Genomic DNA, 23644 nt, shown 5'->3' with positions numbered 1-23644 from the left:
ATTTAGTTCCTGGTCGTCATTCAACTCGCTCGGAAGCAGTGACCACACATCATGACCAAAGTACGAAAGACGTTCGTACAAACTAGCCTACCTCCATACATACCTAGTAGTTATGTACTGCTTGTCTGCTCGCTGCCATACGAGGTGGTTATAATCTGTAGTAGTATGTAGACAGGACCGAAAACCTGGTTACCTGCCTGGCTGCTTTCTTTCGGCCCCCCTTGTACATAGTAAGAGTCTTCGGGGCTAAGACGGGGGCCGTCTCACTCGCTGATGGGCGTCTGTCTCTGCCGGCGCATCTGCCCATTTGGGGGATGGTTGACCTACGTTCCACCGGTGCAGGGCGACACGGCGACGGCATTGCTGGAATCACTTCTGGGCCTCTGCATTAGCGCATCCGCCCACCTCCCAAAGCGACGGTTGATGGTCGCTTGCTGGTGCCACCTCTAAATAATCCCCGGGTCCCCCTTCCCCATTTTCCATTTGATCAAAAAGCCCCCCAAATCTTACCCACTTCCATCCTCTTGCCACTACTACGAGTTACATACTACTATCTACATGATGACATATCTCATGGTCGACGTCTCGTAAAAACGTCCACCGGGAAAAAAACAAAAGAAAGAAGAAGAAGAAACCATTTCAAAGTATAGAGGGATTTCTATTGGATTCGTTCTTCATGTTGCTCCAAAGCTACGATGTTCGACAACTTCACCTTCCACCAGGTGGAGGAGGTGCATCGGACGCGCCATCATGTTGATGACGCCAACAAATCCGAGCCGCACTTGTCGCCAAACAACGACTATGATCCGGTAGATTGGTTCTCGCCACAAGCCACTCCCGCAACGACCAAATATCGGCCCACGGAGGAGGATAGCTCGAGCCAGCACGGCTCATCGAATTCGGACTCGGGCTCGGGTTCGACTGGTATTGATCACATTGTCCGACAGATGAGCAGGCAAACCCTATTACCTTATGTGCGAAGCAATGGGCAAGTCAGGGCCGTGTCGCACATGGAAGATGTGTCTACCGAGTGGCCATCGCTGGATGATGATCCAATATCCAGCTTTGCCATGCCCTTCAGGCGGACCCAGCTCCAAGTTCCCCGTGCTGCCCTCCGAAATATGTATAGGGCCACGCCGCAGACACCCGATGCGCCGGCACAGGAAACAACCTCCCCTGCCGAGCACGCCGCTGCAGAAGTCGCATCAGATGCGTCAAGGTCTCCCGCCCACCACCAATTTCTGCCACAACCAGAAACTCCTGCAGAGCCTACATCATCTAATCCTCGTGCTATACGTGAAGCACTGGTAGAGTCCATGATAGCGCATGGCGTGCAATGCAATGTTCAATCAAACCCCCTACCAGCAGCTTCCACGGATCCGGGGGTTCTTGTGGGTGGCAAGGTCCAGGCGAAGGCTGATCAACCAATGTTGGATGCTGGCGCGGTGCAAGGCTTGTCCGACTCGCTGGAAGTGGGCGATCCACTCGCCGACAACGAGGAGCTGGCGTTCATGTGCAAGCTGGCCAGTCTACGCCAAGCAGGGAAACCATCTGGCATCCGCCGAGCGAATGGCCTGAATTATCGATCATCTGCAGAAGCTGCCGCGCATCTCAGCAAGAGAGGTCTGGTGCGGAACAAGCTCAAGATGAGGAGGAGAGACAAGTCAAAGCCAACGGATCCAATTGATCCAAAACAAATGCTCACTCCGCCTCCAGAAGAGGACACGGCCATGCCAATAGTTGGATAGCATTTTGTTTCCTTCCCCATTTGTTTTCTCCATTTTGTCATTTCTCTTTTGAGTTTGCTTGAATTGTCACTGTACAAATTTCTGGATTAAACAAAGCATATACCCCGGGAGCAGGCGTTTGATTGTTTAGAATCTGGGGCACAGATACCAGCTCGATATGGGCATTCCCAGAAGTGCCAGCATCGACGGCATATATGTACAGCATGTATTGGGCGTTCCAACTTGTTCAGCGGTGGCTTGCAAGGGCGGATTAGAAAAGGGAATATCGTGTGGAAATGAGTCCCGCCATGGATTCCTTTCGACTTGGGATAAAATCGTGGATTTATGGATTCTGAGCGGGAGCGACATGGAGCCGCCGAATAAGATCCGGTAGAGTCGATCGGAGAAACAGAGACCCTAATCGGATCTGGAGCTATGCATGATCTTAGTTATCGAGGGCGCGATTGCGCAAACGCGCCTGCAAGAAAATGAACAAGAGATGTTGAGCCAAATCCTGGAGAAAGGGGCATCTCATGTCGTATGGCTTGCCTCTTTCAGACCCAACCCCTTGTTGCTTCTTTATTCTCGTGATACCTGCTTTTAAATCCCGACCACTAGGTGGGTTCGCGGGTTGCTATTCATGGACTGCTAAAGATTGAGAAATCTCCCTTGCCTCCGTGGCAAGCGCATTCAACATGTTTGTACAGGACCCAACGCAACATGATCACGTTGTCAACCAATCATGGCTCTCTCGTGACTAGGGTGATTATTGTAGTCGGTTCATAGCCTCGGTATCAGCAACAGATCGGCCCGTGCAGAGGTGCTGTTGTTGTTCATAGGCCTTGATCAAACATTCCAATCCAGCCCTGCTTTGTTTCAAGACACCTACCCTCGCTGCTCGATTCTCCACTCGTCGACTAGCTGAATATCATGACCTTATCAAATGCCACCACCTTTTCGCAAATTGTCGGGAATGATTTTGTTCAAAGGAGTTCGTTCTTTGTGACCTCCCAGGGGCATTTCGCCCAGAGGTCTCCCGACGCGCGTGCTCGCCGCGACGGCTATAGTGTGTCCGCCTTCCGGCTGCTAGGGATTGAGGGTAGAGAGGGACTCAACCTTTCCCGGACCCTAGGAATGGGTTTCCTTGAGGTTCTCGACTTGCCTGAGCTTCCTGTTAACATTCCTTTGGACCCTTCTACCAACTACTTCTTGATAGTTGCTACAACTTGCTTTCAGAGACATAACATGAGCTAACTGGTCGATCTGCTTCCTAGTGGAGAATATCTTTCTCATGCCTGCCGTTGCCGTGACAGTACCTACATTTCATTGATCAATATGACCACAACTTAGGTACATGCGGAAATCGTCAAACTTTGATTTTGTGGTTCGTGGATAGTCTTGATACACATGACAGACAGTCAGAAGCATATCAACGTCCCCGCAAAGATTAATCCTTGCTTTCGCTACATATTACCGTATACATAACCATACGCTGCGTCATGGCGTCAACGACGGTGCGCTATCAGATGGACAAAGAGCAACGACAACAACTCCCATGCTGGCCAGATAACGGAGGTCTCGGTGATGCGACAACGACAGAGAACTCCTTTGATGAGTATGTAACCTTTGATCCCAACGACTTCCTCGGAGATCCTCAGAGTCCTTCAGCCATCCTCGAGGCGCCCGATGATGGCGTTCCCAATTCCTCGCCCAATGACCAGGACATATTCCCCGTACTGTCGTCATCGTCCTTTGCCGAGGACGCTGCGTGCTTTGACTTTCCCAGCTCGATACCGGAACAGAGTCTATTACTTCCAGCATTTCTTACTGGCGCCGAACCGGTTTTGGGAGGAGCAGAATCCATATCAGACTCGGAGCTCTTGAGACTGGAGGGCATTTCCATCAAGTCGCCCAGAGAGGAGATAGCCGAACCCGTGAGCCCGTCTCTGCTATTGCAACCAAGTCCAAACAAGAAAAGTCGCTTTGTGGAATCAGTTTATGCCACTTTTCGCAGGGCAACGGGTAGTTCAGGACCATCAAGAACGCATACAGCGGCTTTGGACATGTTCAATGCGGACACAATACCCCAGCCACATTTGCCACATGGAAGCTATGAATATACGACAGACCCGCTGGATTTAAAATCCGAGCCCATTGACAATAGTGGCCTGCCCCTGTCACCACCGCTGACGGGTAAGATTCCCTATTCAGGATCGTCATTTGCGGCAAATGGCGCCTTTGTGACGGGCAATATAGAGGATCCATTCTGCGATAAGATCATGGCTCCTCACATGGGCAATGATGTCAGCACTCCCCTGAGCACTCCGGCTCTCAAGGACGACTTCTTCTTCCCGACCACGGTATCGAATCTCGACCCTCGTAGCACCAAAGTCTGCAGACTGAAGCAAAGAAATGCGAGCTCGGCTGAGTGGCCCTTGGATGGCATCATTAGCGACGATAGCCCACGCCAGTGGTCCGCCACGGCATCATCTTCCTATATTCCAGACAACAATGCATTGCATAGCCCGAGCTGGTGGGATATCAATGAGCCGTCTACACCAAGCTCACAAGCGCCGATGCCGCTTCTCAACAATAGCGGTTTTCACGATGGCACAGCTAGTTTCGAGCACAATCAGTCAATGCACCATCAGTCTGAACTGCCCTACGAGTACACTCCAGAGCTCTCAGGACTCATGATTCACATGCCACAGCCCCGGCTGCCTCAAGCCGCCGTCCTGTCTGCCAACATTCCGGAGCAGCTCATGACGCCTACCCACCACGCATCCGCCGTGCAGAATTCTTCTCATGGTCATCACTCTCAACATCGCGGCCGCTACGCTGACCACAGACATCATCTTCACCGCCGCCCCCAGCCCCGAGCTCCGTCATCGGGGGCCCGCCACCTCCACCACGGCGCATCCATGACGTCGCCGCGTAAGCCTAGCCTGCACCGATCCGGGTCGAGGGCTATGCTCGTGCACCGCGAAGAGTCAGTCTCACCGTCACCAGGATCGTCGGGACAACAGCACCACCGGCCGCGGCGGGTGGCGAGCTCATCCAGTCTCTCAGTACGTAAACAGCGATCATGGTCTCGGGCACCACGGACACCGAACCCGTCAGGGAGGTCTCACTCGTCATCCTTTGGAGGCAACAGCGGCTCGCCTGGAGGTGGAGCGGGAGGGGGTGGTGGTGGTGTGGATTTTGTTAATTTTACGCCGAGTGACAAAAACCTGCTCATGACGGGCGTGGCGCCGAGCGGGAGCAGTAAGACCAAGGCCCGCCGTGAAAAGGAGGCCGCGGACCGCCGGAGGCGTATTAGCGAGGCGGCGGTCAAGGCGGTTCAGGCCGCTGGCGGTGACGTGGATACGCTGGTTATGGACGATTTTGTCTTTTGAGTAACTGCTAGCGGTGGAAAAGGCTGGAAGACGATATCTGATTTATTGCAGCTGCAACGGATGATGAGCACTACTCCTGCTTTTCTGAGCTACCTACATAGACACCAGGTCCGAAAAGAGGAGTTTCGTGGAAACGTTGGTAGGCACAAGGCTTGTGCGATACCCAATTCATGAAAACATGGTACAGAGTTTTGTAGCTGGTTTTTCTTTTTTAATTATTTTCTTTCGTCTCAGTAGGTAGCCATTCTCATAAGTTTAAGACCATGGTGGTATGGTTTTCCCTTCTCGCGCCAGTTTCTTTTGTTAATTAGGAGCATATTGGTACGGCATGGCCGGTTGTCGTTGTGGAGGGATTACTTTTGATCGTAAGTCACACGCAACGATCTAGGTCAAAATAACTCAATTTCTTCAAGCTCGTGTAATAAGATAGGCAGGCTTTGGTGTGATGCATAGCAGCTCTATTACCTAGCCATCCAGTTGTGTTCCAACAAGCTCACGGATGAATGAGCACTCGAGCTAGTCGATGCACTACTATATTGTAATATATGATGCATCCGGATATAGAGGCAAACCCTGCCTCTATTTATACTCTAAGCTCATATGCAAAACAAATCATATCGTAGCTCTAGCCATTATGAGACAAATACAAAGTATACATCATTACTCTGAATGATGTTTGATTTTGGAATTTATCAATTGCTCTGAACAAGACATCAGTTGGAACAAAAACGCCGGAAATGATGCCATCCTATATCTGCGCCTCAAGTAAGTATGAGCAGCTGAGGTTTCTATATGATGGACGAAACGGCCAAGAATTATTTGCTGCGTGGAAGCTATCCACAAATCATGAATACGAGCTCAGAGGTCCGAGGCTCCGGTATTTGCCGGTATTTGAATCCTTCTACTCCTTTGGGTATAGGAAGCTCCAACATGGAAGCATCATACTCCTGTACTATTGGTGCTCGACTATCAGGCATCTACATTATGCCAGGCAACCATATAACAATAAGTTTTGTGTGGGTCTTCAATTTAGCGAATGAAGTATCACGAAATACTATTGGTGCTCGATATATTAATAATTCTTCACAATGATTTATATGGATCATCTGTTCCAAGTGGACACATAGGCATGGTCCCAGAATACCATTCCATATTCCGTACATGGGTAACAATAAGAGCTTCGTAGAGATGCTTGTTCCTGATCGGTGATACAACTACATACCGCATTGGAAGATAACAGTGCTCGACATGAAGCTGTTGATAATATGACATGTTTCGAGGGCAGCGGCGTGAAACATATCCCTCAAACAGGATGCGCCGTTCTCTTTGTGAACAAGTTCTGAACAACCTAGGATTTGTATCCGCACCCTTGGCTGGGTGATGAGATGCAGTCCCACTCTTTTTATGTTTCTAGTTCCACCCTATCTTATGTCACCCCCGATTAACATACTACGTACTGACACTAGCCTCGCAATTCTCTGATGTAGGTGTCTCTAACCCTGAGTCCTGATTTCCGCAGTGTTTGTCATGAATCTCGTCTCAGTTGAATCTCACAAAAGGCTCTGCGAGACAGATTCTATATCAACGTGTCGAGGACCAGCCTTTCAAAACAAATCATTCGAACTTGGAAAGCTACATTTCATGAAGAACCTGACGTTTTTCTTTTTTGAGTAAGAATATTGCCCACAGATGAGTGGCTGCACTAATCACTCAGCCCAGACAGACAGGCTGCTCCTGCTCGTAAAAGGAGTCAGCCATAATGATCCTCAAGATTTTCCGAAGGCATACAAGCCCCTCCTTTATCATCACGGCTATTGTTCTATTGTGTCTCTTTCTGACATTCTTCCATCGCCACGGTCCTGAGCGAGCATATACAGGCCTCAATGAGCATCCTGTGGAAATTCAGCATGATACCATCCTGGAAGGCGCCTTGCCGTCTGCGGTGCCCAAACATGGAGATGTAGAAATCTCACCCACTTTGGCAGAGTCTGAAAATAGCGAAGCAAAAATACCGTCCATTTCAGTGGATATCATCTCAGAAGAGGCCAAGGCACTGCCCGCTGGTGATTCAAGTTCTGCCCAAATTAAGAGGACTACGACGTTGGTTACAGGGCACACTAAAGATGAGGATGTTAGCTGGCTGCGCGAATCCTTTCGGGGCCCAGAGTACCTCCTCAAAATCTACTCGGTCGATGGTTCAAATTCGAAAGACTTGCATACTCCGATGAACAAAGGCCGTGAGACGATGCCTTTTCTCACCTACATCATTGACAATTATAACAGTCTTTCTGACATCAACATCTTTCTTCACCCGCACCGGTACGCCTGGCACTCCCGGGACACCCTAATTCCTGATACAGTTGAGTTGATTCATCGACTCAACACCGACCGCGTGGCACGCCTAGGATACATTAACCTCCGGTGTCGGTGGAGTCCGGGATGTCCGGTACACATGGACACGGGGAGTCTGGTAATGGGAAACGACATACCAGAGCAAACCATCTTTGGGCCAACTTTCCGAGATATCTTTGGTGCCGATGCCGAGATGCCGGCGCTGATGGGTGGAACCTGCTGTTCGCAGTTCGCCGTGATGCGCGAGACCGTCCAGAGCGTGCCCCTTGAGCGTTGGCGCTATATGCGCGAGTGGATCCGCACGACAGATCTTGACGATGGCATGGTGGGCCGTGTGTTTGAGAGCCTCTGGCAGTACATCTTCCTCGGCGAGGCTATCTTGTGCCCACGCGAACACCTGTGCTACTGCGACACATACGGGCTGTGCTTTGGCGGCGCGACCGGGTTTGATCAGAACGAATGGCTCCTCGGTCGTCGGAAGGAGATGCAGGGCAAGGTGAAATGGCTAGATGAGGCCATCAAGGAGGCCGAGAAAATGTCTGGAAAGCCATCCGAAGGGGGTGCAGCTGAGACTAAGAGCGAGAGGAAGGAGAGGATCACTATGATGCAGGAGGAGAAGAGTAAAGCCCTTTTGGAGGTTGAAAGACTCAGTGCCATTTGTGAAGCTAATGTCCAAAGAGCGTTTGAGAATGGAAACGATCCCATAAAGCGGGCGAAAGAGATGAGGTCCGAATAAACAATTTTGATTTTATTTTACATTTCAAGCATGCAATTCATGTATACATGCACAAAGGGGTATTCAGAAAGAGAAAGATTTGTCCTTGTGGCATGACCCTTGCAAAAGAGTTGAATCAAGAATTGCCGTGCAAGATATTTTAAAGTCGGACAAGAAAATTGATTCAAATATAATTCTGATTCCACCTTGTTTGAATTAAACAAACAAGTTAGCATTGCACCTTAGACTCACCATGAAGACGCAGTGCTTTACATTGCGATCATTGGTTTGAGAGCTCGCAATCGTGAATCTGTGTGTGATGCGGTCATACCCAGCGGAATGCCAAATGGCAACAGATACCACGACAACAGGCTATTCATCATCACAAAACGTTCTTGCGTAAGGGATGGCTGGGTGAACAGACTGTGTTGATACTTTGAACTAGATGCGAGCACGACAGGCGAGTTTGAATAGAGTTAACTTTTCCCCTTGCACAGGTTGAAAAGGAGTACAGCAAGGTACTCCGTACATTAAGTGCCTTGGTAGCCGATGGACGGTGCAATTCGCTTAGCCGACACTCAAAGCACAGGTGCATGTCCTAGCGTCAGCTGGTTGGCCGCTGGCGCGAACCCCTAAAAGCTGGAGAACCAGACGAGATGATAATCCCTGTCATCAAACACACCACGTCTAATAATTTGCATCTGCGTTACCCGTGTGAGGATTTCCGTCAGCACGAAGCAGGGCAAGCTCAATTCCTAGGTTGCAGAGTAGCTCCCTTCTCCATTCAGAGCACATTGGCCATCCCAACTTCGCCATCCTCTTCAATATCGCATCCTTCACGAACCTCTGAAAATGGACGCCCTCAAGTCGGCCATCGCGCCGCTCAAGCCCATTACCAACGCCCTCCCGCAACCTATCCACGATCTCGGTACCTCGATCATCGGCTCGACCTGCTATAAGACTTTGATTCTGGACCTCGACCCTACCGACAGCGAGTGCGTCAAGCTTGCCATATCCAAGGGCCTAGGTATCGGCATCATCGCCGCTTCGTCCATCGTCAAGGTGCCCCAGATCATCAAGCTCGTCAACTCCCGCTCCGCCTCTGGTATCTCCTTCCTGTCCTACCTGTTGGAGACGTCGTCCTACCTCATCAGCCTGGCCTATAACGTTCGCAATGGATTTCCGTTCTCGACTTTTGGCGAGACAGCCCTGATTATGGGACAGAACGTGGTCATCACTATTCTGGTGCTCAACTACAGCGGCAAGCAGAGCACGGCGGCACTGTTCGTTGCCGCGCTTGCCGCTGCTGCTTTCAGCTTGTTTGCTGAGAACCTGATTGACATGAAGACGCTTGGACTGTTGCAAGCTGGCGCTGGTGTGCTCGGTGTTGGCAGCAAGGTCCCACAGATCCTGGCAATCTGGCAACAGGGCGGTACTGGTCAGCTCAGTGCCTTTACTGTAAGTTATTTCAACATAGATAAGCCGAATTCACATCTGACATTCTTCTTAGGTCTTCAACTACCTCGCCGGATCGCTCTCTCGTATCTTTACCACTCTCCAAGAGGTCGATGACAAGCTCATTCTGTACGGTTTCATTGCCGGCTTTGCGTTGAACTTGGTTCTGGCTCTGCAGATGGTGTATTACTGGAACGCACCGTCCGCCAAGGCTCGCGGCAAGATGAAGGAAGCCCCTATTGCTGCGGCTCCCACATCATCTGGCACATCCACAGCGACACCGAAGAAGGGCCCGACTACTCGTCGTCGGGGTTGATAGCTATTGCCCCCCATAATAGATAACTAGGTTAGGCAGGAGGGTTTAATTTAAACAGGTCAGATCCGCAGACTTTATGAGTGCTACTACTTTTGTGGCAGTTGTTAACAATTACCCTTGACGTGATTCACCATGATCGCATTGAGTTACTTCCGTTACTGACAGGAAGCGTCTTGGTATGATGTGGCTGGCAAATTTCTTGTGCAGGGGGGATTTTTCGGCCGCTTCGTGCCACTATGAGCTCTGTATCTAAAGTGACAGAATGGCAACTTCCCTTGGGATGCAAATCTGTCGATCTGGTTGTCAATCAAACTAATTGAGGCTAGTTTTTAAACAAACAAATGCATCGAGTACACATGAGAGCTATCGATGGTGTGTAGTCAAGTAACATGTGAGTGTGTGTGTGTGTCTGTTGAATGCAACCGTAGGTACGTATCAATCATGACTACTGTACGAAGTACTTTGTATAGAGCGCGGTAGCTATGTATCTACATTTAGGTACACTATAATTGCGTGTCTGTAAGTTGAAAGCTTCAACTCAGAGCCGCGGTAACTGTCCAGCTGTTCAATGTTAATGTAGTCCCTTGATTTGGACAAGGTATCCAACGTCCATAGGTAGTAGCTTAGCAATTGCAGCCACGCTTGCCACGCCGCCGCCAATGGCTTTATGAGATTTGTATACTGATCAAAGGTGTGAGGCTACATTACTTTACTAGATGCATCCTTTCAGGTCTTCCGGCGATCCCGCACAGAGATAATGAGGTTGCGTTTTGCGAAGGTGCCTGCTGCATTCCGTCGACTTTCACGAATCAATCTCACCTGCCCAGTCGTCAACAAGCTCAGCTCACCTTGGATCGGTTTCTCGGGTAGTGGTCGGGCTTTTTGTGTTTAAAAAGATGCCCTAAGAATTGCGACATTGACCAGCTCTCTCGCGTGATCGGGGGTAAAACTGGGGTGGAAGCGCCCTAGCCGTCATCGAAACAGGGCTTCCCCAGATTATAGCCACCCTATCAGGTTCAGCCATGCAGGTAGAATGAACCCGTCTTGTCCACCTTTTCAATGTTATTGAGAAGAATGGATGGAGTATGGCGTCAAACTGAATGTACGTATTTGTGCATAAGCTTCCGCTATCGTGGTTTTACACGGGTTTACGAATGCATATACAGATACACAACGGCGGACGTCATCGGAGGTTGGATACAACGATGCACCTGATTCTTCTTTCAGCCGATTGCTGTCCATTTCCGAGCTTCGTGCAACGTCGCTTGTCGAGGCGAAGAACCACCGCAAGGGATTCTCTTGTTTCTTTCCAAAAACACTCGGTTTCCCGATCCGAACACAGGGTTACGTTCAGCCGGACGTACCCCTGGGCGATCATTTCTCGTTGCCCTGCCGTGGCAGGCACACGGCTCAGCTCTTATTGGACAGGCTTGGCCTTCTAGATTCGTTCCAAAAGCTATCCTAGACCCAAGGGTCCGACGTCGCCCCTAGTCGCATCGAGTAAAGTGTCGAGCTTTATCTGTCTCTGGCGCTGTTTTCTTTAATAAACAGGCGGTGTCGATGGAATGGCTAACGTGATATTTCGCCATTTCACTCCTCTCTCGCGACAGACGGATCCTCCAGAGATCGACCCATTGGTACCGGCACATCGCTGCGAATCACGGTCCAAGCCGCTAGACGTTTGTCACAAGCTCTGCTGTTTGTAAGCCGCTAGAGTGCCGTTTTATCTGTCCTGTGCGATCGTCGTCTCCCCAGGTAGTAGATTGAAGATTACGCACCGCTCTTATCTCTTCCAAAGGTCTAAAACCCTCGATCTTTTTCCCTTCTTCATCTTCTTCTCCTTCTCCAATCTCATCTTCTCCGTCTACCAGCACCGCACTTCTCCCTCTGACTTGCATCTCTCCTTTGCTGGTCCTTCTCACCTCTCTGCACAATGGCCCCCGATCTCAACTCCATGCCCTCCTCCCCCCATATTCCCGTCAACAGCACCCGCGGCCAGGCAGCCCCGGCTCCTGTAGCGGTGGGAGACTCTGACCAGCCTAATGTCCTCTTCATCATGGCAGACCAATTGGCTGCACCTTTGTTGAAGATGTACAACCCAGATTCTCAAATCAAAACTCCTAACCTTGACGCACTTGCGGCAAAGTCTGTCCAGTTTGATTCTGCCTACTGTCCCTCGCCTCTGTGTGCCCCTTCGCGTATGAGTTTGATCACTGGTCTCTTGCCCATGAAGATTGGCGCATACGATAACGCGGCTCAGATCTCAAGTGATTGGCCAACCTACGCGCATTACCTGAGGGTCAAGGGTTACCATACGGCACTTGCCGGAAAAATGCACTTTATCGGTGACCAACTCCACGGCTACGAGACTCGTCTGACTGCCGACATCTACCCGGGAGACTATGGCTGGGCCGTGAACTGGGACGATTCGGAAAGACGGCTAGAATGGTACCACAATGCCAGCTCCATTCTCCAGGCTGGCACCTGCGTGAGGAGCAACCAGCTCGACTACGACGAGGAGGTCATGTACAAGTCAACCCAATTTCTGTACGATCAAGTTCGTGAGGGTCCCAACAAGAGACCATTCTGCCTGACTGTCTCGCTCACACACCCACACGACCCCTACACGATCGAAGAAAAGTACTGGGATCTGTACGAGGGTGTCGACATTGACCTGCCCAAGGTGTCCATTCCCCGGGAAGAGCAAGATGCACACAGCAAACGATTATTGAAAGTCTGCGACTTGTGGGATGAGAACTTTTCCGACGAGCAGGTTAAGCGGGCCAGGCGAGCATATTATGGTGCTGTGAGCTATGTCGATGACTGCATCGGGCGTCTCTTGGCGACGTTGAAGCAGTGCCGCCTTGATAAGAATACCATCATTGTCTTTAGTGGTGACCATGGAGACATGTTGGGTGAGCGAGGACTGTGGTACAAGATGAACTATTTCGAGGGGTCGGCCCGAGTTCCACTCTTGATTTCGGACCCTTCGCGTTTTGAACCTCGACGTGTCAAGCAGAATGTTTCAACTCTCGACATCCCAGCAACGCTGTGTGACTTGGTTGGGACGAAGCCATTCCCGGGTCTGCCAATGGATGGCCAATCCATGCTACCACATCTTGAAGGCCGCGAGGGTCACGACACGGTCATTGCCGAGTATACGGGTGAGGGCACAATCAGTCCTCTCATGATGATCAGACGTGGGCCCTGGAAGTATATCACTTGCCCCACGGATGCACCCCAGCTTTACAATCTGGAACAAGACCCTCTTGAACTAGTCAACCTGGCCAAATTGGCGGATAGGGAGAATCTGACAGCCGAGGAAGAAGAAGCCAAGGCTAAATTTCTCAAATTCGAAGCAGAAGCCAAGGCACGGTGGAACTTTGAACAGATTACCGAGGAGGTACTTCTTTCTCAGAGAAAGCGCAGATACGTCTGGGATGCTCTCAAGATCGGTCGATTCGACTCCTGGGACTTTGACCCAGCCAAGCACGAGGATGGTACAGCCAAGTAAGTTCAAGCCTTTTTCGAATACAACTTTGATACGATACTGACGGGTAATGCTTCATAGGTACATACGATCTTTCCTACCCCTCGATGACCTCGAACGCAAGGCCAGATATCCGGTAGTGGACAAGTACGGTCGCGAAACGGGAAACATATTGCTTGCGGACCAGGCTGGTTCGCATGGCCAATAACGAACTGATGAACAAGTAAATATTGTATATGGAGCATTTTCATAGAGTTATGAATGTTGCTTCACGGGCTTGTTGAGGCCGACACATGATCGGATTCGCGATTGTATTTTTTGATTACCATTATTATTTCGCTGTATTAGTCACAAGCACAAAGCATTAGCCAAGATACCTTTTAATTCGTTGATCGAAATCAATTCAAATGGAAATTATGCAAAATAATGATAGAGAAACAATTCCGCACCAACGTATTGTCATGACCCAATGCAGATGACCATCCATTTATTGAGAATACAGAGGTACTACTAGCACTTCAGGGAATCCAGTTTAACTGCTTATAGGTAAATAGTCAACGGTGCTTATCAGCTACATAACGTAGCCTGGTAGCTGGACCCTGAAATCTGGAGAGTTTGGATACCCAGCAGCCAGGTACCTACCTTCCTAACCTTGATCCTTGTTACCCCTCGCTGTACCTTGTGCAAGCTGGAGCTGGACATTCTGGAAGCTGGGGCTCCGGTCGCATGCACGTTGTATTAGGTAAGCGACCCGTCAAGGTCCCCCACGGTGCTACCCATTCCCAAAACGCGGTCCTCTCTCTCTCTGAAGCTCTGCAACCAACCCGCTTTCATTCGTCACTTTCAGTTCTACATTTTACATGAAACACACTCCTCTTGTTTCTCCATTAATCCATTCACTTTCCGCCCGCGACAGTGGAACTCAACTGGCATATTTATTTCGACCAAGTCTTGCGCTCAAGATCGAGTCCTCTCGTGCCGTATGTTTTAGTTGCAGTTGCGATCGACATCCAAAAGCATAGCACGATGGCGTCACTCAACATATCACAAGAAGAACTTAAGGCGCTGGAACAGACGCGCCAGCGCCTGCAGCAGGTGTCAGATAGCATCGGAACACTCAAGAATGATGTCTTCAGCAGCAACCCACTCCCAAACCTGTACGTGCGGCCCCATTGCAAATGTGTATTTACTGGTGAGAAACCTTGGTTCCGATGCTAAACCATGCCCGCGCAAACCAGAGCATCCCTACAAAACTCTGCCGACATTCTTCAAGCCACCATGCGCTCGCTCCTTACCAACATGTCGAACAATGACGAGCTCTTCAGCCGTCTTGCTGTGCATCCCTCCACAAACTTTCCTGGTCGGACCCAGGAGAACATTCTTTTACAGCTGCTGCGCAAGAAACCAGAGCCCGACGTCGCGGCATCGCTAGATGAGGGCCGGAAGGCCTATTCCGAGCTTGATGAATCGCTCAAAGGAGAGATCAAGCTTGAACATCGCAACAATGATGAGGATGATGACGACGAGGACATGTCACCCATGAACCAGCGATGGGCGTCGCTCGATGCATGGGTTCGCAAGAGAGCAGAAAAATTCATCGTGGACGAATTCCCTGAAGACTTTACGGCGGAAGAGCTTGACCTGGGCATTGAGAATGTCAGGACTGGACTGAGGAGGAAATTTGAATACGAGGAGGACGACGATGACGAGGATGAGGATGACGAGGAGACCAAGGCTGTCGCACCACCGAAGCTGCACGCCGAAGACGACGATGTGGTCATGCTTGACGATCTACCACCACCGCCACCTCCTACCGTTCCTTCACTGCAATCTCAGGCCAGTCAGTCCGGCGTTGCAACTGAGCATGTCGACGGGTTGAAGTTAGAAAACATGCTCAAGGTTGCGACGCTGGGTCAACTTTCCAGATGAACGAACGACAACAAGTCAAACGCCCAAAGTACCAAGACAACAACACGAAACCCATCAGTTTTTGTGGACATCAGCTGCCACATGGCGATGGAGTTGGGCAAAAGTACACACCTAGTATGTTTGTATCCCAAACATGGTGAACTGCATTCACCAATATACACGTAGAAGTACGTGTCAGAGAGAGGTAATATGGTCATTCGCGGGGCTAAGCTGAGTTGCAGCTGAAGCAGTCGGGGGAACTCTTGTTGTGTTAAGCTCAAGACTAAAGTGCTTAAACTGCTTGGCTACATACAGTCCACGCTTTACCATCTTGAAGCATGGGGCATGGTGGCATCGGTCTCTCGAAGACGACACGCAACTAAATCTGACGATCCAGTGTTCGGTTCTCAGGAGCCTAGTAGCACGGCGCGGGCCTGTCAATCCTCTTGAGCAGCGCTCGGCAGTTGTCAAGGAAATTGCAAATTCTTGATATGGTTACTCTGCAGCCTGGAATCTCACGCTTGTGTCACACTTGATCACAGTGGCCTGGCACGAGGCGTCAACTTGTTTTGCTGTTTTTTATGTACGGTGCCTGACCCGACAAAGTCGAGCCAACAAGCTTGTAACATACAGTATTCCTTGTGTTTTGTGCTCACCCGCGTGGCCTAGCCCTTGGCTCTCGATAAGTTTCCGGCTTAAATCCTTGACAGCAATCTGATCTGACTCGGCCACCGGGCCAACGCGTGTCATAGCTCAACTAGTGCCACGGCATAGTTGCAGAGGGACTATCCTTGATCGAAAGTGGTGTTCGCTCATGCATTGGCCTGTCACTCGCAATCGAGGTACTGCACGCCGATGTGGTGTAAGCTGACATAAGTCGGGATTACTTGCTGGACTAGCTGAGTCGCACAAGCAATTCTTCAGCCTTGAGATGACACTGATCGCTGCCCGCAGTATCCTAGCTTGCATACAGAAAGCTCATTGGTCATCTCTATCTTAGGGATTTTTTCATGTCATGCTAGGTCAGGATTGATTCAATGCCCGGGGCTTTGAGGGAAAAAAAAATTTGTTATATCCAGACTCATATCTGTCGTGTGCAAGATGCGTTTTCTTCTTCTCATCTTTTCCTCATTAGCCGTGGTATGTTGGGCGAATCCTCATACCGCGCACATCAGCTTCTCTGCCGCAGTTGTATGAAAACTTTCGCATCAAACTTTTTCTTTTGTTCAACGCCAATTGCGCGGCACAGCAAAAAGCGGAAATGATTGAGCTACAGCCAACCGGAGAAGATTTCTTCCACAATGGCAACACGGTGCCGTGGGCTCAAAACAACATTGATACACCAACTGACAACAAGCCTACGACTGGACTCAGCTTGGCTATGCAAATGGGAGAAATCATGTACAACTATGCGGACCTACCAAGGACGGAGTCTGTAGCTGAGAGCTGCATCTCGGAAGACTCAAATGCGGACATCAAGCCTTTCCCGCTCATGGAGCTACCATTCGAAATCAGGATCCAAATCTATCGCTGGATACATTTGGGACATCCTATCAAGCAATCCCAGCTAACACCCTGGTACCCCATGCCTGTCTACAACCACTATTTTCTCAAAGTTGTTCAGCCAGGGAGCTCTCCTCCGGTCAGCGGTGCGGATCCGAGGATTCTCCACGACACAACTACAGCCAAACGCCCAGTAGAGAAAGAAGCCGGGGAGGTGACGCTCTTATCCCCATACCGGCCCCTGGCTGGTCTGCCCTCGGCACTCTTACGAGCTAACAAGCAAGTCTACCACGAAACGCGAGAGCTAGCATTGACGGAAAACGAGTTCATCTTTGTCAACTGGTTCTCATCTGGTTTATGGGCAGCGCGGTCTTTTGGAAAAGGCCTCCAGCCTTGGCAACGAGCCAGCGTGCGTCGGGTCCGCCTCGAACTGCTCTCGCGCGACCTCACTGGCACTTATGCCGACGAGTGGCGCGATCTGTGCGAGCTCTGGTCCACTGGACTGCGCGGCCTCCGGCTCAAGATTCTCTGCGGCGGCGGCGCTTTCGGGTCATGGGTTGCGGACGGTCTGCCTCGCCGAGGGTCTCCTACCGTTCGTGTCCGGGATGACAATGACAAGATTTTGCATTGGGTCGAGCATGGGCTTGCACGGCTGAAGGAACTCCGGCACCTCGAGGTTGAGATTGCTGTGGCTGAATGGGACGACACCCAGCGGGTGAGGTTTTGCCATGACCTCGAGGATGCGCTGTATGAAGTGCGGAGTCGCTCGAGTTGGGCTCCCGTCAGGCGTGTCGGTGTTGTCTGTGTGGAGAGGTGTGGTAAGTCGCAGCATGGAAATTGAGCGAGAGGATGGATGTAGGATATTTGTCTTGGAGCAGCGGAAGAATGCTCAGGTGGCATATTAAGTTTAATTACGTATTCACGTCCTCGAATCATGGCCAGCCAACCAACAAGCAATGGCATGCAAATCCGGGCCATTGTATCTTTTCTTTTCTTTTACCCAAGCATTGACGAGCTATTTGAAAGCTCGATCAGCGTTACTCAGCCTGTGTAAATAGTTATTTCTTTTCCTTGTTTTCAAGAAGTCTTGCTGTGCTTTTGGATTGTCTACTGTATTACTCGATATTCTTTGTTGCCGTTGATAACAGGTAGTCCACTTTCATCAATGTAGGGGTCAATCTTGACATCTCAAATTTCTAGTGAAATCTTCGTCTTGTATTTCGAGCTATTTAGCTCGCATCATCTAACCAATCTTGTCATTCAGCGGCAAAAGGACTTGAACCAGCCTGGATAACTGTGGTCTTCGGGTCCAGTCTGAGTTGCACCCCGGCATGTTGGACAAGCCATAGCCCATTTCATGTTGTTGTACTCGCCAAACCTTGGAGATCTATGCATATGATAGTCCCAGTCAACAGGCGACAAGTCGTGAGTATGCTTCGGTCTGTTTTTAAATTAGGCATGATCCCTTGGCCAGCTCGCAGGTATCGGTCTATAGTCGAGATGAAATAAAATATATATATCCTTCAGTTGTATAGCTGCCTAGGCGGGTTTATCCGTAATCCCCATTACAGGGAGTCAGCTTCGGGCGATCGAATTTACTAGAGTTGAACCATAAATCCAAAGCCATAAAACCTAAAAAGTCAACCACAAACTTGGCCCCATTTGGCATCTCCAGCCAGAGTCGCAATTACAGTTGTGAGGGATGACGCATATGGTTTGTCACAATCTTAAGATAAGAAAGTGGGAAAAAAGAATTAATAAGGGCGACTTTGATTTGCAGTGACGCCTGAGCATGTGACTTCGCGGTAGGCAGCCGATGAGTCAGGCAACCCCCGGTCGAATCACATCGCGCAGTCTAACCCCGTCTGCGGAGAAGATGCGACCAGGACGTGTTTGAATGAGAACACATCATCCTATCAACCACAATTTCGCGAAAGTATTGTGTTTTATTGCCATATGCAAACTATCTAGCTCCTCGATATTCCAATCCAGTTCCCCGAAGCATTATTATCAGCTTTCTCTTGATGCCCCAGGCCTGTCGGTCGAAACAACGAGCAAGTCATCTATAGCCACTACTGCAGCTTACTATGGAGGCTCGCTGTCAATGCGGAAGCGTGAGCTTCAAGACACCCTTGGCGAAGCCATTGGCACTGTACGTTTTCCTTCTTCCTTTTCTTCTCATCATCATGACAAGTATTCCGACTCGCAACATTGATTAGCTGACTGTCTGATAAAGTTATATATGCCACTGCGCCGAGTGTAGGAGGCAGACGAGCTCCGCCTTTGGCACTTCTGCAATCTTTCCCAGGTTCGCTCTCCCTCAGACGGAGGAGCTGTCGTGTTACTCGTAAGCAGGCTACACGCTGTCTTTATGCATTGATGCGCAACTCATCAACGACATTCTTTAATATCATAGTCGTCCTACTCCAAGTGGACACACGCTATACTGGTAGGTTCTTTCTAATCGACAGGTCCAACGCTGTCGGCTGTAGCACCGGACGGCTAACCTATTTATTCTGCAAAGCTACTTTTGCCGTAGGTGCGGATCGAGGCTTTTACACACGACGCCGGTAGGTCTCAATCCTATTGAGAAATTTGTCGTCGATACTCATCGTCCAACTTTCACAGGGAAAGAATGTAGTTTCCGTCAAGGGAGGTTGTCTGGATGGGCTCGACTGGAACAATGCCATCCACATATGGACCAAGTCGGCCATGGTCCCCATACCCGAAGGCTCTGAATGTTACTCGGAGGAGCCGACGGATTCGGAGTACTCGGGCCCCCAGGAAACACTGGATCAGCCCGTGGACGTCCCGGGTAGCGCCCTCATGGGCAGTGGAGGCTTGCTGCCTGAGCCGAGGCCGACTGAAGAAATATCCAAGCTCAATGATACCAAGAAGGGTCTTTGCGAGCTCAGTAGCTCATTCACTCATATAGGACACTGAAAGAGTAACTAATACTTTACTGAACTGTTGACTGTACATTACGTGGTGTAGAAATCGAGATGAAGTTGTGGAACAAACTAGGTAGAACGAGGTATCAAGGCGTAATCATAAGAAACAATCTAAACCTTCATTTCATCTCATAGAATGGACCATTTAGGCCTTTTGATACCTGAATGAAGAACTAATTGCTTGTCAAATGTTCTCCACTTTGCCTAATATCACTGGGAACAGTCTGTCCATTTCCTTCTTCCGCAGAGCGATGTCCCTGTGCTCCACTGGAATGCTTTGCTGGATCAAAGACGTACATTGGGAACTCTAGGAGGATCGTCCTCTTGATGATGACTGGCAGTCGCTCATACAACTGCGGTGGAAGCGGGATAAGGATACTGGTTCTCTTGAGGTATCGTTGGTAGCCTTCCCAGTTTGAGCCGTTCTCATATCTCTTCTTTGCACCTGGTCGCTCTGATAGCGGAAGTCCAGACACGAACATGAGCAGTATAGTCAAGAAGAACGGGCCCAAGATCGTGGCATAGAGGGCTTTGTATGCTTGGCCACGTACGTACCCATCAGCCGCAGAGGAAACAGCAATCATGTAGATTGCTGTATGTATTAGTTTGGAGTTTTGAGCACGGTAAACACTTAGTTTCTGACTTACCAAACTGGATAATAATTTCTCCAAAGTAATTAGGATGGCGACTCCAGGAAAAGAACCCCTTGTCGCAAATGGCAGACTTGTTGTTCCTTTGGCGGAAAATGAACTTTTGTACATCACTCATGCTCTCCATGACAAAGCCAATGGTAAATAGGATGACACCCGCAATATCGCGGCCCGTGCCAAAAGATGCCTGGGGGTATTGCTGGATGTTTGGCGAGTTCAACACAGTCACGGGTAATGAGACTGTCCAGACCCAGATCATCTGGAACACCCTGATTGGGGAAGAAACGTGGCATGTTAGTTCATAGGTATCTAAGACACTACCAGCCTAGGAAGCTACCAGTGGCTTTGGGAGATAATCCTTACCAGAATCCAAGAAATGGGAAGAACTTGTCACGCTTGTCATCAAAGCGATCATCCTTGCCCGTCTTTAGGATGCGAAAGAGGAGGAATCCCGAGAGCCGCACTGCAAAGATACGTGTTAGTCTGGCCGTTTTCAAGTTTGGAGTAGCATTCTGATCAAGTTATCCAGCAGCACCATTTCGGAAAGTAGGTTTTCATGAGACAACAAAGCACGAGTAAAAAGTAACACAAGATGATGCTTACAGCCCCAGACCATGATGAACAGCGACGCGACAATCTGGCGCGCATGGTGGTGGTCGCTGAAGGCAAGCGTAATGATGGCTAGGACTACAAAGTTTGTGCCTCCGGCAAAGTCTGTGTAGTATGCCTGTGTTAGTAATGTGGTGTTCCATTACCCATGAATGTGACTGAAATTTGTATTGACCACTGACCTGTCAACTTATCAAACTTGAACGTGAATGCGACCGCGAAGAAGGCGAGTTGGTAGCCAATCGTGATGAGAAGTGTGATGGCCAGGTAGTAATCATCGAGTACGTGAACGGTTCCCGCCATCTTGAAGGTCAAGTAATGTGAATACTCTGTTTTCTCGGCTTCAATAATCTGGAAAATTTGTGTGTCCTATTGTTCTGCTCGTTGTAAAAACTGCCTTGGATAGATGGTTCCGGCAAAAGACACTGCGACTTTCAAGTGCACAGATGAAACACGGCGAGTTCGAGATGCCACAATTCCGTGGATCCTGGGTTAGGTAAGGTACTACTACCTTGTTGCCGTCGAGGTTGTTTATCTCTAAATAACTTTGACGAAGAAAAGGAGAAAGACAACCGAGATGCCGCAGAGATGATATAGTTGATGAGCAAATTCAACAATCGCATCTGACCTGATGTAGAGTCCAGATCGACAGTGTAATGGCATCGAAGTTACAGCGTGCCCATCGTGGGGTGTCTAGCGCTGTTACTGGCGCGCTCGAGGCGCCGCGCCAAGGTGCCGGGGATTCCCTTTACCAGGTCGGCGCATTTCGCACTCGGACCTCGCAACCCCAATTCATCCTTGCATGATGTCATTGACTTTGTCGGTCATATACATGGAGTGTGTATGGTGGCTTTTCAAACCTATGGACGCATCGTAACCTAGAAATCTTTTTAATGCATATTGTGAATCTACCTGTAAACTTTTTTTTCTCGAGCAACATTTTGGTTATGTAAAGAGTTTTACCTGGAAATGATACAATTTGTAATTACATCTGTCACTTGCATCAATATGTCCAAGGCTATACAGAGTTGCACAATTATGGTTAATTGCAAAGCGGAAATGAAAGTATTCTATCTCTAGAGAGCTCTAGAGACGTAATAGGTGCAAGGTATCTTGTGCGCTATCACTCGCTGGGACTTCGGTACTTTCATCTTCAGATGGTGCAAATTTCAGTGTGGCCGTAAAGCATCTACACAATGATGCGTTGATGGAATGGAATTATGCCTCAAAGTAGCTCACAATAATGCATCCGTAGCATCTGATATCTGACACAACACCGTCCGATCAGTCCAGTCTTCAGATCATACTTGAGCCACCTAATTGTCTCTAGGGGAACGCGTGCTCTTCTCCAACTTCCTAAATCTTCAAATCAGGATTGTGCCTTACTAACGGGCAGATAGTGTAGTTTGATGTGGGTTTCGGGTTTCTATTTCGGAAGTGTTGGCGTTATTATTCCTTCTGATGATTTTGCAATCTGGCTCGGTCACACGCTCGGTACGTTGCGAAGGCGTGCAAGAGACTGTCAATATCCGTGGAAGAATTCGAAATCATAAGCGCAAACCTGATGGATATGCGTTGGTAACCACAAGGGCGTGAACCGAATGTCTTTCCGGAAAAAGTAGTTAGACATTCTTCAAGTTGTGGCCATATACAAACAGTAAATGTTCGGTCTGTCGATAAACAGTCCAGTTGCCATCACAAAATCTGTGATTTACGATTGTGGCTTCCTGGGCCAAGAAGCACTCGATCATCTTCTGCTTGAATGTTATAACAGCCTCAAAATCAAAGGGCCTAGAGACTCTCTCAAGCTAGGTATGCTGTCCGCCATGCCCCAGTCAGACAAAGGGGTAGATGATTTGATATCAACGTTTGAGAAGACCTTACAGTCCTGCAGTAAGTTATATAGAAGCAAGTATAAATAAATGTATTGGCTAATATTGCCATTTAACTTTCAACAAGAGCTTATGGGATATGGATGAGTTTAAGACTGTTTCCCAGGGCACATGTCCAGCAAGGAGATTGTGTGCAAGTACATTCGGATCGCATCCATAGCCTTAACTATATTTTTCTTGGCTGTTCTCGGATCGTTCGTTTCAGCCATATGACTTCCAATACATTTTTACCTTATTGCATAAAATCGGCACCCACTAAACGAGAAATGTAAGTAGAGATTAAGTTTAATCCTATCATTTCAGGTCCTGGCTGGGTAGCGAGTTAGCCTGCACCAGGTTTAGTCAGGTCCTTTGAAAAGAGCTCCTTCTGACCCTCCCGTGGACTTTGTTGGAAAACCGACCCGGCTGATGGCCGAGACTAATCTACAGAAGACACAGCATTCCGCTCACTACATTGCAGAATTTCAAGAAATGGTTGTCAGTCACTGGTCAGTGATCTGTGTGATGCCAAAGTTTAAACCAACCACCAGTATTGCGATTTGTCTCGGCGATACTGGTTGGAATGGAATGATACAGACCAGCGCAAACATCAGGGACGCTGGGCCAATGGTATTTCCACAGTGACTGTTGAAGTGACTCTTTGAAATCATAATTCTAGAGTATCTGAATGAACCGTTTTGG

At 49.3% G+C, this 23644-nt stretch overlaps 9 protein-coding genes across 9 annotated transcripts; 8 read left to right on the top strand and 1 right to left on the bottom strand.

The window, feature by feature from the left end:
• Nucleotides 1-695: 695 nt before the first annotated feature.
• PFICI_05991 (uncharacterized protein) lies at nt 696-1748 on the top strand (the record flags this gene model as incomplete). Its single annotated transcript, XM_007834572.1, has 1 exon — nt 696-1748. The coding sequence occupies one exon, from the start codon at nt 696-698 to the stop codon at nt 1746-1748; it is 1053 nt and encodes a 350-aa protein (XP_007832763.1).
• A 1478-nt stretch (nt 1749-3226) lies between these two features.
• Nucleotides 3227-5122, top strand: PFICI_05990 (uncharacterized protein; the record flags this gene model as incomplete). Its single annotated transcript, XM_007834571.1, has 1 exon — nt 3227-5122. The coding sequence occupies one exon, from the start codon at nt 3227-3229 to the stop codon at nt 5120-5122; it is 1896 nt and encodes a 631-aa protein (XP_007832762.1).
• Nucleotides 5123-6881: 1759 nt separating this feature from the next.
• On the top strand, nt 6882-8210 carry PFICI_05989 (uncharacterized protein; the record flags this gene model as incomplete). Its single annotated transcript, XM_007834570.1, has 1 exon — nt 6882-8210. The coding sequence occupies one exon, from the start codon at nt 6882-6884 to the stop codon at nt 8208-8210; it is 1329 nt and encodes a 442-aa protein (XP_007832761.1).
• Nucleotides 8211-9041: 831 nt separating this feature from the next.
• PFICI_05988 (uncharacterized protein) lies at nt 9042-9960 on the top strand (the record flags this gene model as incomplete). The annotated part of the gene is made up of 2 exons (XM_007834569.1): nt 9042-9647; nt 9700-9960. 2 exons carry the CDS (start codon nt 9042-9044, stop codon nt 9958-9960), a joined length of 867 nt encoding a protein of 288 aa, XP_007832760.1.
• A 1933-nt stretch (nt 9961-11893) lies between these two features.
• Nucleotides 11894-13658, top strand: PFICI_05987 (uncharacterized protein; the record flags this gene model as incomplete). The annotated part of the gene is made up of 2 exons (XM_007834568.1): nt 11894-13470; nt 13532-13658. The coding sequence occupies 2 exons, from the start codon at nt 11894-11896 to the stop codon at nt 13656-13658; spliced, it is 1704 nt and encodes a 567-aa protein (XP_007832759.1).
• Nucleotides 13659-14476: 818 nt separating this feature from the next.
• Nucleotides 14477-15379, top strand: PFICI_05986 (uncharacterized protein; the record flags this gene model as incomplete). The annotated part of the gene is made up of 2 exons (XM_007834567.1): nt 14477-14607; nt 14689-15379. 2 exons carry the CDS (start codon nt 14477-14479, stop codon nt 15377-15379), a joined length of 822 nt encoding a protein of 273 aa, XP_007832758.1.
• A 1240-nt stretch (nt 15380-16619) lies between these two features.
• On the top strand, nt 16620-17702 carry PFICI_05985 (uncharacterized protein; the record flags this gene model as incomplete). Its single annotated transcript, XM_007834566.1, has 1 exon — nt 16620-17702. One exon carries the CDS (start codon nt 16620-16622, stop codon nt 17700-17702), a length of 1083 nt encoding a protein of 360 aa, XP_007832757.1.
• A 1246-nt stretch (nt 17703-18948) lies between these two features.
• On the top strand, nt 18949-19804 carry PFICI_05984 (uncharacterized protein; the record flags this gene model as incomplete). Its single annotated transcript, XM_007834565.1, has 3 exons — nt 18949-19054; nt 19170-19431; nt 19453-19804. The coding sequence occupies 3 exons, from the start codon at nt 18949-18951 to the stop codon at nt 19802-19804; spliced, it is 720 nt and encodes a 239-aa protein (XP_007832756.1).
• A 181-nt stretch (nt 19805-19985) lies between these two features.
• On the bottom strand, nt 19986-21374 carry PFICI_05983 (uncharacterized protein; the record flags this gene model as incomplete). Its single annotated transcript, XM_007834564.1, has 5 exons — nt 19986-20404; nt 20460-20731; nt 20826-20925; nt 21066-21176; nt 21254-21374. 5 exons carry the CDS (start codon nt 21372-21374, stop codon nt 19986-19988), a joined length of 1023 nt encoding a protein of 340 aa, XP_007832755.1.
• Between the last annotated feature and the right edge of the window lie 2270 nt (nt 21375-23644).

This window comes from Pestalotiopsis fici, assembly GCF_000516985.1.
Source record: "Pestalotiopsis fici W106-1 unplaced genomic scaffold PFICI_Scf_4, whole genome shotgun sequence".
NCBI classification, from domain to species: Eukaryota; Fungi; Ascomycota; class Sordariomycetes; order Amphisphaeriales; family Sporocadaceae; genus Pestalotiopsis; species Pestalotiopsis fici.
This window is presented reverse-complemented; position numbering and strand designations above follow the sequence as displayed.